This window comes from Amblyomma americanum, chromosome 1 (genome assembly GCF_052857255.1).
Source record: "Amblyomma americanum isolate KBUSLIRL-KWMA chromosome 1, ASM5285725v1, whole genome shotgun sequence".
NCBI classification, from domain to species: Eukaryota; Metazoa; Arthropoda; class Arachnida; order Ixodida; family Ixodidae; genus Amblyomma; species Amblyomma americanum.
The window spans coordinates 301,707,199-301,722,110 of NC_135497.1; the positions used below are offsets into that span (position 1 = coordinate 301,707,199).

Below are 14,912 nucleotides of genomic sequence, written 5' to 3' on the forward strand. Positions count from 1 at the left end.
AGTGTGACATGCTCCATACAATTGCCAGCAGTATGCATTTGGTCGCCTAGTCTTCAAGTGCCTCGGCGTATTTTTAAACCCTGGCTAAATTTATCTGGGACACCCTGTATATGGGGAGCAGTGAAACTGAGTTTGTTCTAGTAATGTTGGTGTAGGGTGCCTCGATAGCTGCGCTGCTTTCGAAAGGCTCTGGCAACGAGGCACCCTAGTGGCATGCAGAGCGCGCGCCTACTTGAGCCGGCCGTACGTGGCACAAAAAAAGCTGACGTCATGTGTCGAACCTGACTACGTACCACCAGTTATGCTCATGGTTTGACCTCTACCTACATTCAAGGTGAAACGTGCGGCCACGGTGACCTCTATAGCTGCATTCAAGGTCAAACTTGCGGCCCCGCTGAGGCTCGAAAAGCAGGCGTACTCAAGCTTTTCACTCAAAAACCTTAATCTCCCTGGCTACGTTTGTGGCCAAGCGACTGGCGGTTTCCATAGATAGCCATACTGACACACAGTAGTAGCATTTTTTTTATTTGGTAAACATCTTGCTTTCTTCGAAACGGCATACACTTCGGGACTATAACACCTACCGCAAGGGTATAAGCAGTAACTGCAACTAGACTTGCAGTGGTCTTGGGCACGACCTTTAGAGCAAACGTTCGAAGTGCTTTGGGGACCGTGCTTAACATGGTGTTAACCCCCTGTGAGGCTGCACTCGCAACCCTGCTGCTAGATGCAGCGGCTGTACTGGCAACATTAGCGTTGTTTAGCGCAGTGCTCGTCACGTTGGTAGCCACGTGCTCTCCACAGCAGGCGTCGCATCGATCACACCTAGCGTTGCGCTGAACGCATCAGAGTCCATCGGCGTTTTATGGAGAACCCACTTTCACGCTGCCGCCGCGGTCGGGTTCCAAAAAAGGATACTATTGAACCGGAGTACCCGCGTTCTAGCCCGACCGTGGCGGCACCGTTTCGATGGAGGAGAAACGCAAAGGCGCCCGTGTGCTGTGCAATGTCAGAGCACGTTAAAGATCCCCAGGTGGAAGCAATTATTCCGGAGCCCTCCACTACGGCATCTCTTTCTTCTTTCACTGCGTCCTTTATCCCTTCCATCACGGCGCGGTTCATGTGCCCGCCGATATGTGACAGACACTGCACCATTTGCTTTCACCAAAAACAATTTTTTTCTATTCCGGAGCCCTCTACTAGGGCACCACTTCCCTTTTATTAATGCCGCCTTTATCTCTTCTCTTAGGGCGCGGTTCAGGTGTCCGCCGATATGCGAGACAGATACTGCGCCATTTCCTTTCCCCCAAAACGAATTCTCCCTTCCATTGCGTGCGCGGCAGCACGCCACATTTATTTCCTATTGTGTATTTGTGGATCGGGTATATTACCCCCTGCCCCTATCCATTTCTACAAGCTCTCCCCCCTTTCTTTGCCACTCCCGGTCCTTTTATTCCCACTAGCAGCAGCTTAGGTGCTTCAGGTTTCGATGGCAGATGCCGCGGGTAGCAAATTTTCCTTCCATTTTTATTTTATTAATAAATAGCCAATAACTACGGGCGCGGCTCGGGCGTTCACCGAGAATAATGAGACAGGCGTCACTTAGTTTGGCCTCTAGCTGCATTCAAGGTTAAACTTGCGGCCCCGCTGACGGCTCGAAAAGCAGGCGTACCGAAGCTTTTCGTTTAAAAACCTTAATCTCCCTGGCTACGTTCGTGGTCGAGCGACTGGCGGTTTCCATTGATAGTTATACTGACACACAGTAGCAGCACTTTTTGCGTCTAGTAAACATCTTGCTTTCTTCGAAACGACATAAACATCGCGACCATAACACCTACCACAAGGGTAGAAGCAGTGACTGCAATCAGACGTGCGATGGTCTTGGGCACGACCTTTAGAGCAACGTTACGAGTGCTGTGGGGACAGTGCTTAAAGGCGCACTCACATTAGCGGGAAAACGCGCAACGCAGGACGTTTTCCGCGCGCCGCTTCCCGCACAAGCCGGTTTTTCTCCCGCGGACAGCCTCCTTTGCCGTCCCGCAGAGCGATGGGTCCGGTACCTATTTTTCCCGTTCCGCTGACGAGAACAGCCAATGGGCGCCGACCGTGAACCGTGACGTCGGTCCCAGTTCAGTGACCCCGTCGGCGGAGGCGGAGGCTGCGCGCGTCCGGCCGGGCACTCGGCGGCTGCTTTGCCAGCATGGACATGCGACTTGAGACGGTGCCGAAGCGACGGTGCAGGAGCAGCGTACAAACAAATAAAGTACGATTACCGTAGCCAACAGCTCATCGTTCGAACCAGCCATTCTCGAGACAAAAAGGGCGACGGGAGGAGAGCTAGCAGACGATCAAGACGACGACGCGAGAAAAGTGTGCGCTTTCCAGTCTTCTCTGGTGTCACGTGACTATCGCCTTCTCTTTCTGCTCGTTCGGGTCCTCCCTCAGCGCCTCCTCTCACTACATTCCAAGACAACCGCAGCGAGAAAACGCGCGCAGTGTGAGCGTCATTCCGAGGAGCTGCGAGATAGCGTCGACGTTGACGCTGTGCCGCTGCGGGAAGCTTCCCGCTAGTGTGAGCGCGCCTTAACGTGCTGTTAACCCCCTGTGAGATTGCACTCGCAACCCCGCTGCTAGATGCGCGGCTGCACCGGCAACGTTAGCGTTGCTTAGCGCGGTGCTCGTCACGTTGGTAGCCACGTGCTCCCCACGGCAGCCGTCGCATCGATCACACCTGGCGTTCCGCTTAACGCATCAGTGTCCATCGGCGTTTTATGGAGAACCCACTTTCACGCTGCCGTCACGGTCGGGTTACCCGCCACCACGGTCGGAGTACCGCGGCGGCAGCGTTTCGATTAAGGTGAAACGCAAAGGCGCCCGTGTGCTGTGCGATGTCAGTGCACGTTAAAGATCCCCACGTGGTCAAAATTATTCCGGAGCCCTCCACTACGGCACCTCTTGCTTTCTTCTTACATACCCTCAATTATCCCTTCTCTTACGGTGCAGTTCAGGTGTCCGCCTATATGTGAGACAGATACTGCGCAATTTCCTTTCCCCAAAAACCATTCCGAATAATTTCGACCACCTGGGGATCTTTAACCTGCTGTACTGACATCGCACAGCACACGGGCGTCTTTGCGTTTCGCCTCCATCGAAAAGCGGCCGCCGCGGTCGGGTTCGAACCTGGGAGCTCCGGATCAGTAACCGAGCGCCCTAACCACTGAGCCCCCGGCTACTGATCCGGAGTTTCCGGGTTCGAACCCGACCACGGCGGCCGCGCTCCGATGGAAGTGAAACGCAAAGGCGCCCGTGTGCAGTGTGATGTCAGTGCACGTCAAAGATCCCCAGGTGGTCGCATTATTCCGGAGCCATCCACTACGACACCTTTCTTCCTTCACCCCTCCTTTATCCCTTCCCTTATGGCGCGGTTCAGGATTCGGCCGAGATGTGAGGAAGATATTGCGCAATTTACTTTCCCCAAAAACCTTTTTTTTCAGTTTTATGTGATGCCGGCACTCCCGCTTGGCCGAAGGTCAGTGTCAGAGGTCAAGGTCAAAGTCGAGATAATTGGTTTAACAGCCGCTGGTGTAGCTGACGTCATGTGTCGAACCTGACTACCATCATCTATGCTCATGGTTTGAGCTCTACCTACATTCAAGGTGAAACTTGCGGCCCCTGTGACCTCTAGCTACATTAAAGGTCAAACTTGCGGCCCCGCTCAGGCTCGAAAAGCTGGTGTAGTAAAGCTTTTCGCTTCAAAAAGCGCTCTTAAAGGGACAGCTTTACTACTATCCTCCGTAGCTTCTTCGCAGTGTGCGCGCGCGTTTGACCTTGAACCGAGGAGAAACCACGTGACAACTATGACGTCACTCAGTCGCCGCCGCCTCGCCGAAACCGAGCGCGCGTTCATTGGCGTTTTGAGGAAAGGAAGGGGGCATAACTGGCTTTCTGGGTCAGTGGACGCCTCAATCGCGCTTTGGGGTACGTGGCGGTGGTGAGAGAGATGTGGGCTGCGTGAATTAGCGCTGACAACGTTGTGGAAGACACGCGGCACTGCAGCGTTCAATGGCTGACCAACCAGTAGCGATCAACCATCAATTTAACTGCTATCAGCCAGGGTGGGCGCGCTTCCTATCTAGTGTGCGGAACGCACTCAACGTTACAAGCGCCACTGAGCCGCGATGTTTTAGCTCTCCCTTCGCGACGTGCGATCGTGTGCGTCTCGAATTCGCGTCAACCGTCTGGGAAATATTGCCGCAGCGCCTGATTTGAAAATGCGCGGCTATGTATGCGACAATTCGCCACAACTTAGTTAATAATGCGATATTTTCGACAGATTCCAAGTTTTTGGGATCCAAAAGACGCAGTCTCAAAATATCAAAATTTGGAGATGGTCCTTGTACCACTGGCTTTCAAATGAATTGCTTTACGCTAGTTAGATTTGTCCACAGTCGCGAAAACAGTTATCTTATTGGCTCATAGGCGGCGCAAGTTTAAGCTACTTTATACAATAGGTCGTTGGCGATGGACGGATTTTGAAATGTACTCTAGGAACTCGTGTACACACCGACGCATGCACACGCGCACACACGAACGCGCGCTCTTCTCGTGTCTACTTGGCAGTGGCAGAACGCGATGAAAGGAGGTGGCTTCCCCGGGGGGTTTGAGCCAATGGCGTTGCGACACGAGTAGGTCACGCGAATGCGACGCCACGCCACCAGTAGCGGACAGGAAGAGCGGCCATTTCAGGCTAAATCATTGTCCCCGCTTAGCTGGAGAGGTTTGAAAGCGGCGAGCGTCCGACTTGTTCGGATTCGTTCCATCTGGCGCAGGTTCCACATCAGACTCTGTGGGTTCCGAGACGTTTCAGCGTCTGGCTCCCAGTCCATCCCGGCGCCTGGTAGCGACGACAAAGCCAGCGGCTGCGCGTAGCTGACATCAGCGTCCTCACATCGAGCGCGGTACCACCTCTGCTCGTCGTGGGCTAGGCAGCGTCACCGCTAAGGAGAACACAGGATGTCGAAGGATGGCGCGACTCGAGGCCGCAGTAAGTAGTTTCCGTTATTTTTTTTATTTCCCGCGTGGTTTTCGTGATAGCTCACCAAGGGGGGGTCCTCCGAGACGCAGGTTAAGAACGTGGTAATGCGTTCCAAATGTGTGGGCATGCCCTGGAACCGACAGCTAGGTTTGGTTTATGAGGTTTGGTTTAAACTCCCAAAGCGACTCAGGTGACCCTCGCACTGCATGCGGTTCGTGATTTTTCGATACCAGGAACCACGGAGGCGAGAGGTTGAGAATTTTGCACTTCGGTACCCCGTTTTCACTTAGTCGCGGCAGCGAGTCAGTCAACTTGACCGCTCGTTTGGGCGGGTTTTCAGACTCGAGTGCAGCCAGCTAAACTGTGCAGTGCATACGTTGTGAGAGTTTCGCGTCACTGCTCTTTTGAAGTTTTCGCGGTGTCGGTGCTGTTATGTTTGATACACACTTTGAATGCCGTCCGCTGACGTGGCGACACTGGGGCGTTCCACCGGTGGAAGAGCCGCTCGTGGCTTGAGCTTTTGCTTGCGATTTGCAGTTATTGAAAGGAATTTTTTTCGTAGTGAGTAGAAGCGCCGACTTTGTCGTTATTGAGATTTACTTAAGCTTACTTTCGTGGGGAAATTGCTACTGCGGTAAGACGCGCCACACTTGGCATTTATTCGTGTCGGGCTATCATACTATGCTGGGTTACTGCTGTTCACACTATGGAGGTGAATTGAGCGAAAGTGCCTACAAGTCATTAGTATGCGCAATCTCAAATGTGGCGTACTGTTCGTAGAGGAAATTTCACCTTGTGTTGTTCCCTATAATTTCTCTCTACTCACTATGAGAATTTTTACTTTTGTGTTTGATTCGGCCTGTAGCGACTTTGGTGCATAAGAACTTGTGGCGCGAGGGAGCTTGTTCCTTTTTCTTTGAATGGACTGTTAATAGACTGCTAATCGTTGCGGTTATCATTTTCTTATTTTATATGCTGTCACTTATGGGGCAATATTTAACACGTGTGTGTTCACTTGATCATTAGCTTCCAATCTAGCCTAGCCCTTAACGCTGACCACACATGCTCACACCACTCAGACAGGTTCTATCACTTCAGGTCCTGGCCATATGGTGGAAGCCTATTAACACTGCACTGTGTATTGCCTCTGTAAGTTCCATGGTAGCATCTTTAGTTTGGTACTTCAAAAATTCACGACTTGCCGCCTCTCTCATATTGTAGTCCCATTACAGGGAAGACAAGTCAGTGGCAATTTCATTGTTCTATTTCGTGTACGCAACACAACATGCGAGCTGCAGATCCTGTAGCTGTTAATTTTGTGTGTGTGTGTGTGTGTGTGTGTGTGTTGTGGTAGGCACATGCCCACAGACGTGACTTGTAGCTGGTATGCCTGTCAAGACATACAGTGCCTTTTTAAGCAAAAGTGCTACTTTGTGCAAAACTATCTGATATTGTCTCCGGATGAATTTGAAATTACCTTGTGATGCAGTGGTGGTCCAGCCAATCTCAAATTTGGAGCAATTTTCGGAGCAGGAAAAAGACTGTTTTCTAGCAATTTAGGAGCAGCCACATTAGCATTTTGTAGCAGTTGTGTAGCACAAACGTTTTGGATCAGTTGGAGCAGGAGAAAAGCAAATGTATGACATTTGGTGCAGCTTATTACTACTGCACAACTGTTCACTATTTCTTTACAGCAAATGGACACAAGCAAGAGAGACTGACGCAGCGCAGCCATCTACTACCTCGTGTGCCCACAGCAGGAAACCATGGTATGTTGCAAACAGACCATATTTGCCTATGTAAATAGCACTTTTACACTGGTGAGAACAGTTTTATGCAATAAAACTTAATACAAAAGTGACTAGAAATGCTCAGATGGTGCCTACATGCACCATCTGAGCACGTCTTGTTTACACTGTAAAATAAGCATTAAAACATAAATAATGATTTTATCTATTTAAGCCACACATATTGCACAATGAAAATAAGGAAAGTTATTTGCGTCAGTGGCTTCTGCTACTTCTTTTTTTTTCAGCTCGTCAAGCTCGAGAAGGGCAGTAGCCAGGCTAGCATTTCCTTCAGCTAACAACTGTTGCCCACTTTGGACCTGCTCCATGCTGTTGTGAGCCAAGCCAGTAGAGATTGTCTCTTCTGCGTGTTTAAGTAATGCACGGCATGGGGCAACCTCCTCATTTAAGCCCTTTTCACTCGTTCCACAGTAATGGCATTGGGCTGGGTCTGTGTGGTTGCAGGCTTCGTCACCTCCGAATCTTGACTTTCCTTTTCAAGCCTAACTGCATAACATGTCCTTGCCTTCTTTACGCATCGGACCAGCTTAGGTGACAGGAATACTTTGGTGGCATCCCCGTTGTACCTTTGCAAATACGTCTTAACCTGCCGTAGTCCATTCAGGCTATTAAGAGAGAAAGAGGCACGGCTCTCATGCAGACGCTTATTTATACTGAACCTTCTCTCGCAATCTGCATTACCATGCGGCAGAGACAGGAGGGCTTTCACGAGTTTTGCAAGCAGTGGGTACTTTTGCTCACCAGCAGCTGATTTCCGTTGATTCCCCATGAGCTGTCGATCCATTCAGGCACTGCAACTTCAGTGCTGTTAACTGGATCGGATTGAAGCATGTACCATTCGTCAATTAATGGACACACTTCATTCAGATGTAGCACTTGTGGCAGTTTTGAAGCAAGGTATTGCAGTGAGCGGGCTTCCGAGTCTACATCTGTGACGTGCAAGCCAAGAATGCTTGCGTGTTGCAGCAGTTTGTCTTGAAGAGGTGTAGCTTTTGCAGGAAGTCTTATAAGCATGCTATGTAAAACGCGTGGGCCCAAAGCCGCAAACGCTTTCTTTCAGGGATGTCCCAGGTCCGCATTGCATCATCTGTATCCATACCCACCTCGGGCTTTGCTTCCACAGTGTGGAGTCTTGCAGGTTAAGGCTCTTCAGATCATCAACAGTCTTGCCCTGGTAGGCTTCACTGCATAAGAAGCGGCTAAGAACTCGCTGAACTAATAACAGCAATTCCACATGAAGAATGCGCAAAAGTGGTTCTTGTTTCTGAATCGGCTTCTGGAAGCCAGTGAATAGCTCAGCACAATTCTTCAGGAAAATTATCTTAGCATAGAGTGGTTTCTGCAAGAATGCCCCAGCCAGATAGTTATGAAGAATATGGGTGGCAGACCGCTGGCCAGTCTTGTTTGCTTTTTCAAAGTAGTCCTTAATGGCATCAAATTGCTCCTGAATACGGCACAGTGATTCTTGTAAAGTGAGCCACCTGTTCGACACATGTCGCAAAAACACATGCGAAGGAATACCTAGGACTTCCTGGCTTTCTCTGAATAGCTCTGAGCGGACAGCAGATTTGAATAGTAAACATTTCTTACCACTTCTACGCCATTTCTTACCACTTGAACGTCATATTAATTCTTGCGCAGCAAAAGCAACACGCCGTCACAAGACTATCAACCCTTCCAGTAGTACGCGACCTACAAGAGCTGGCATTTCACTGTAGTCTGAAACTAATGTACCCTACACGCTAGCGGCAAACGCCGTATCGGAGAACCAGTCTGCAGTGCCGTAGACGTCTGCCGCGCGAGAGGTGTTCAAAGTTCGGCTGGCGCACCGCACAACCGACGGGCCAATCGACTACCGTAGGGTTACTGTACAAGTGAGCCTATAGAGTAACTCTAGACTACCGCGAATTTGCGCGCCTCCGCCGCTGGCAACGCGAACATCGGCTGCAGCTCCTTTCAAGCAAAATAAGTTCCGCTAGATAAAGCGATGCCTAAATTGTGCATTTTATGAAAAACAATATCCACTGTCAAACGTTAAACACGAACGAGAGCTCCGATACTTCTCGAGCTCAGCTGAGTACACGGCTACCGACCGCAGGCGACCCAACCTGTGCTCGCAATGCAGCAGATGGTGCCGCAGATATAAGCGTATTTTCTTCTTGGTATACAATTAATGCGATGAGCGACTATAAAAAAATATTGCGGCTAGTGAGCGTCGGTGATTAATTCCAAAGCGCCTAGTGACGATATCGGCTCAGTCAAGCGATCAGCAGCTACGAGCGAACAAGATCAGAAATGTTTTCGCTTGTAGATGCCGACCTGCCCGGTGCTAATCCCATGAAAGTGCCGCCGAATACATTGTTTTATAATACTACTCCTTCACGCTATATATGGTGCAGACTATGTCGTTTCATGATGTTTGCTTCGCTGTCGCTTTAGTACCAATGCGGTAGTATACGTTTGCACGATGCGATTCACCGACAACTTGTTTTGGCCGCTGCAATGTAATCACCGGCTCGTTTCAACTTTGCGATAACAGCTTCCGCGACAACAACGCAAGCGCCTAATGAAGAGACCATACTTACGTTTGCTCATTCCCCGAACTGTGTGTTGGCAATTTCCCGTTGCTCAACGCTGGACGAACGCGCGGGAAACTGATAGACAAGGGACAGGCCATAGCCTGACAAGCAATCTGATCGGCATGCCTGGGGCTGGTTGCCAGACCAAGACCAAATAGAAGCTATAAGCGTTCTACGGTTGTGTTAGCAAGGCAAAGGTGACGCTTTGGCACACTTGGCGCAAGTTGCACTTCGTTAGGCGCAGCGAGGCGCAGACAAGTAGAATTGTAGCAATATGGTGCAAATGGCGCAGTTGGACCACCACTGGTTATGCCTACCATAGCATTATCATTACTATAGGCAACATATGGTGTTCTATGTCTACAAGGTTCACCATGACCACCCTGGTCCATCATGGTGGCATGGTCTCTGACCTTGATCTCGGGCCAACCCTAAAATTTGGCCCACCCACCCCCGAAATTTGACCTTGGCAGATATGGACCAAAATCGATGTCTAGCCATAACTGACCGCACCGAACACGATGGAGACCTCCAAATTTAGCCCGGGCCACCCCTAAAATTTAGCCCACCCACCCCCAAATTTTTCCTTGGCAGATTTGGACCAAAATCGATGTCTAGCCGTAACTGACCCGGGTTCGAACCCGACCGCGGCGGCTGTGTTTTTATGGAGGAAAAACTAAGGCGCCCGTGTGCTGTGCGATGTCAGTGCACGTTAAAGATCCCCAGGTGGTCGAAATTATTCCGGAGCCCTCCACTACGGCACCTCTTTCTTCTTTCACTCTCTCCTTTATCCCTTCCCTTACATGATATATGAGACAGATACTGTGCCATTTCCTTTCCCCAAAAAACCAATTATTATTAACTGACCGCGCCGAACATGACAGCAACCTCTAAATTTGGCCCGGCCTACCCCTAAAATTTGACTGGCCGAGTTAGACCAAAATCGATGTCCAAACACAATTCATGGTGCCCGGTACGATGGCGACCACCAAATTTGTCCGGGCAACTGCCAAAATTTGACCTTGGAGATTTGGGAATACTTTCGCACTGTAATGGGCTTAACCAAGTTTAAACCGTGACAGTTTTTTTTTTCTTTTATGGTTAGCGTTTCATTTGATATGACATTTTGGATTTGCTGATGTCTGTTCTTTAGCCCCTGTTCATTTGTTTTGGTTGATTTATGCCTGTGACAAATTTGCTGAGGCAGGCATTCCGTCACCTCTTTATTTGCTTTTGGCTTTATTAGAGGGACTCTAAATTGAGGAAATGAGGCCTGCCTTCCCCTCCATAGGGCGCGAGGGTACTTACAGTCTCTGCCAAAAGTAACTAGGCTGCATGGTCTGCTTCTCGCTCGCATAGTAGATCCTTTACAGCTTCTGTAAAGATCAAGTGGTCTTATACGGTGAGGACCAGGGCTGTCCTTACCTTACAGTGATTTAGAGCTTAGTAGATGAGATAATTAAGTTCTCAAATGTGCAACTAAGAAGCAAATCATGCACCCTGGTCACTTATTACAAACTATACATACGTGTAAACAGCAGGGCTGTAGAATAGCCTCACGGACGGTGTTCTCTGAGAATCCCAAAAGGACAAACTTTCAAGTTAAACTCGTTGATTCCTCTTGGTTATAATTAAGCTATTCTAATCGCAGCTTATGAAGTCCCTTCCTTTGTCCACCCGCCGTGACGCCATAAGTGAAGGTGCGGAGCCACACGTGACCGCGCGGGCCACGACGTTTGGCAGGACTCCTAACCGCGGTCCGAGCGCTAACCACTCCAACCTTGCTTCATCTTACTTGCCCAAATTGTACCTCCGAGACGAGGACAACGAAGAAGCGCATACCAGGAGCCGGTGGCATGACCGCGCGCGCTCGGCCCCGCACCCCTCCCTCCCTCGTCTGTGATGTCACAGAGCGGGTTCAAAACTGGCTCGCTCCCCCATTGGCCAGGCCCGGCGGCTGCGCCCATCCGGGAGGCGCGAGGCACCTTAATTCCACCCGGCTCGGTCCAGGAGCTCGTTCATCGGCCGGGTAGGTCGCTGTGGCATCGCTGCTCAGGTGACCTGTCCCCCCCCCCCCCCACCCACCCAACTGTCCAGGAGTCCCCCCTCGTCGCAAATCTGGGCTCCCACAAACGTTCCTTGTCCCCAATGGAGACCGCCCCGTTAGCGCAACCACTCCACTAGGCCCGTTAGCGCGGCCACTAGGCCGCGGAAGAGGTGAGCGCTTTCCTCGGCCCGCCGTAGCCTCATTTATAGAGCGCAGCGCTCCGCCAGAGCCTATCGCGGAGGCGCTTTCCATGGCTCGCCGTGGCCTCCGTGATTGAGCACGGCGCGCCGCCCGAGCCTATCACGGAGGCCACGGGTCCGCCATCCGAATCGCTGCCTGTAGGGCCACCCCTCTGACTGGATGGCTTAGGATGACTTCACGTCCGCAGACGGTCACCGCGCCGCCCAGTCCGTTTGGTACGACGCGGCCGGCTCTGGGCGCAACGAAATCATGATGTCCCGCGCGCGATGGCTATTTTAGCCAGAGTGGCGATTCGCTTTGAACCGAAGCTGATTACGTCTTAGGTTTTCGCGATGCTGACGTTCTTCCGCGAGATTTCTTCAGCGGACATGAAAATTGCAGATGGCGCTTTTTTTTCGCCACTAATTTTAGGTCGGCTTGCGGGAACGCGCCAGGCCTAACCCCTAGGTTAGTGCTACTGGCCTGTCGCGCGACGCGTACGTGATTACATATTGCCTAGAGGCGAGCGATCCTTGTTTGGTCGCGATGAAGCGACGAGCTTTGCCGCGCACTTTTTCGTTTAAATTCGCGCCTTTGCCGCTGCTCCTGTGCGAGCCCGCTACAATGGGTGTAAAGGGAGTAACAAGTCTTGTTATTCGCGCTCGAATGTAGCCGAGGTAGCAGTCATTCCGACGCGTCGGATGGTGTAGACGTATATTGGGTTTTGATCGATAGGGTCTCGAATCCCCGAGTGAATAGGTTCACAATGGCCGTGCCAACTAGTCTTGTCTCCTTGCCATACATTAACCACTGCACGGCGCGTCGCCGATGCTTCCGATCAGGCCCCTGCTACCTTGCTCTCAAAGCCATATTTCGTTCGACAGGCTTACCTAATGGATTAGCTTAACCTGTTTCAACAACTTTCCCCGATTTTTATTTGGTTTTCAGAAAAACATTGAGCTGAACCCAAAGTGCGCTTTGACCGAATGCAAGATCTAGCGTATTTTCGATGTGTCTCCAAGCCCAAAGTGACAGAATTTGAAGACGCAGGCTCCTTTGTCACGCCATGCAAACCTAACAAGCCGAGCACCATGCCGGGGTATAGCTTGTGCCTATTTTGAGGAAACGGGTGGGTAACCGGCCATCAGCGGAAGTCGAACCCGCCACCTCCCAAATCCGAGGCGGGTGCTCTACAGAAGGCGAGATTTCACGGCTTCAGCGACGTAACATATGCATAGCCCATTCTTGCAGCTGCGCAATAGTGAATCGCCCGTTAGTGCTCGGAGCCGTTCGGTCATGCCATGTTAGCAAAAATGGTCACGCATCGCTAAACCTTGCCGATATCGGTGATACTAACTCCCTTCCCTTTGGTCCGGAAGGACCTTCCGGACGCTCGCAGGCCGCCCCATCGGCGCTCCCGTTGAATGGCACCGCCCAGAGGTCGTTCGCACAAGTGGTGCAGGAGCGGGTGGTCACAGCGGCCCCGCCCCAGCTTCGCTCCAGAACTGCCAACGTCACCACCCATGGCGAGGGCACCACCAGCAACGGGGCTCGCACTGTGGCGCCCACCAAAGGCTCGCCCACCAACTTGCCTTTGCCGATGGCCGCACCCCCGCCCCTGCTTCGCTCCAGAACTGCCAACGTCACCACCCGCGGCGAGGGCACCACCAGCCACGGGGCTCGCACTGTGGCGCCCACCAAAGGAAGGCCCACCAACTTGCCTTCGCCGACGGCCGCGCCCCCGCCCCTGCTTCGCTCCAGAACTGCCAACGTCACCACCCGCGGCGAGGGCACCACCAGCCACGGGTCTCGCACTGTGGCGCCCACCAAAGGCTCGCCCACCAACTTGCCTTCGCCGACGGCCGCGCCCCCGCCCAAGCTTCGCTCCAGAAGAACTGCCAACGTCACCACCCGCGGCGAGGGCACCATCAGCCACGGGGCTCGCACTGTGGCGCCCACCAAAGGCTCGCCCACCAACTTGCCTTCGCCGACGGCAGCGCCCCCGCCCCAGCTTCACTCCAGAAGAACTGCCAACGTCACCACCCGCGGCGAGGGCACCACCAGCAACAGGGCTCGCACTGTGGCGCCCACCAAAGGCTCGCCCACCAACTTGCTTTCGCCGACGGCCGCGCCCCCGCCCAAGCGTCGCTCCAGAAGAACTGCCAACGTCACCACCCGCGGCGAGGGCACCACCAGCAACAGGGCTCGCACTGTGGCGCCCACCAAAGGCTCGCCCACCAACTTGCTTTCGCCGACGGCCGCGCCCCCGCCCAAGCGTCGCTCCAGAAGAACTGCCAACGTCACCACCCGCGGCGAGGGCACCACCAGCAACGGGGCTCGCACTGTGGCGCCCACCAAAGGCTCGCCCACCAACATGCCTTCGCCGACGGCCGCGCCCCCGCCCCAGCGTCGCTCCAGAAGAACTGCCAACGTCACCACCCGCGGCGAGGGCACCACCAGCAACAGGGCTCGCACTGTGGCGCCCACCAAAGGCTCGCCCACCAACTTGCCTGCGCCGACGGCCGCGCCCGTGGAGGCCGTGCAGGCCCGCAACGGTGTCGGCAACGCCAAGTTGCAGAATGACGAGCTCAAGATTCAGGTGAGTGGCGGCTGCTGCTGCCTGCCCCCACGGACGTGTCTGAACTCTGTGGATGGGTGTGGGCGGTAAAGCCCTCGTATCATCCAGTAGATAGTTTGCCAGAAGCGCGTACCACTACCACGCAGTTCGCACTGAGTTCGCCAGATGGCGCCATTTTAATTAACGCAAGTTTATTGTGAGTCAGCAGCGCCGAGAGCCTCGACACCAAACTTTTTCTTGTGTTTTCTTCTTTCAAATTTTTGCAATGGTTCTCTCGAAGTCAACCTTGTTCATATGCCTCGTAGAAACAAGGAACGGAGCGCGATCACATAACACTCCCTGGCTGACTCTGAGGGAACATGCATTGTGCTCACTGCCCCGAGAAATCAACGCATAACAGCCAATGCCACTACAAAAATGCGAAACCGAAACCATCTCCCGAATCCTGAGAAAAGGGAGTCTCCAGGTTCGGCCAAATCTTTAAGCACTGCTGCGCTTGCTCACCAGGTGTTCCCAAAATCGGCCACGGCGAGAAAGAGCCCAAGGCATTATCTGCAAAATTCCTTGCGTCGACGCAATTGCTACATCGGCGAAACCAAAAAATATATAAAAGAAAAATTCGGCAACACAAAAACGACGTAGGCAACTATGCAAGAAAGCGCAGTCCTCTAAGCGAACATTCCTA

The 14,912-nt window shown here is 52.4% G+C and overlaps 1 protein-coding gene across 1 annotated transcript; it reads left to right on the forward strand.

Moving 5' to 3' along the window:
• Positions 1 to 4,831: 4,831 nt before the first annotated feature.
• Positions 4,832 to 14,317, forward strand: LOC144119642 (uncharacterized). The gene is made up of 3 exons (XM_077652213.1): positions 4,832 to 5,044; positions 6,730 to 6,804; positions 13,029 to 14,317. Exons 1-3 carry the CDS (start codon positions 5,014 to 5,016, stop codon positions 14,315 to 14,317), a joined length of 1,395 nt encoding a protein of 464 aa, XP_077508339.1. The 5' UTR covers positions 4,832 to 5,013.
• The last annotated feature ends 595 nt before the right edge of the window (positions 14,318 to 14,912 follow it).

Excerpts from the sequence above, each read along its gene's own strand:
- LOC144119642 (XM_077652213.1), top strand. The coding sequence starts at position 5,014 with ATGTCGAAGGATGGCGCGACTCGAGGCCGCA. Across the intron at positions 5,045-6,729 it reads TGGCGCGACTCGAGGCCGCA|CAAATGGACACAAGCAAGAG; the intron begins GTAAGTAGTTTC and ends ATTTCTTTACAG. Across the intron at positions 6,805-13,028 it reads GCCCACAGCAGGAAACCATG|GACCTTCCGGACGCTCGCAG; the intron begins GTATGTTGCAAA and ends TTGGTCCGGAAG.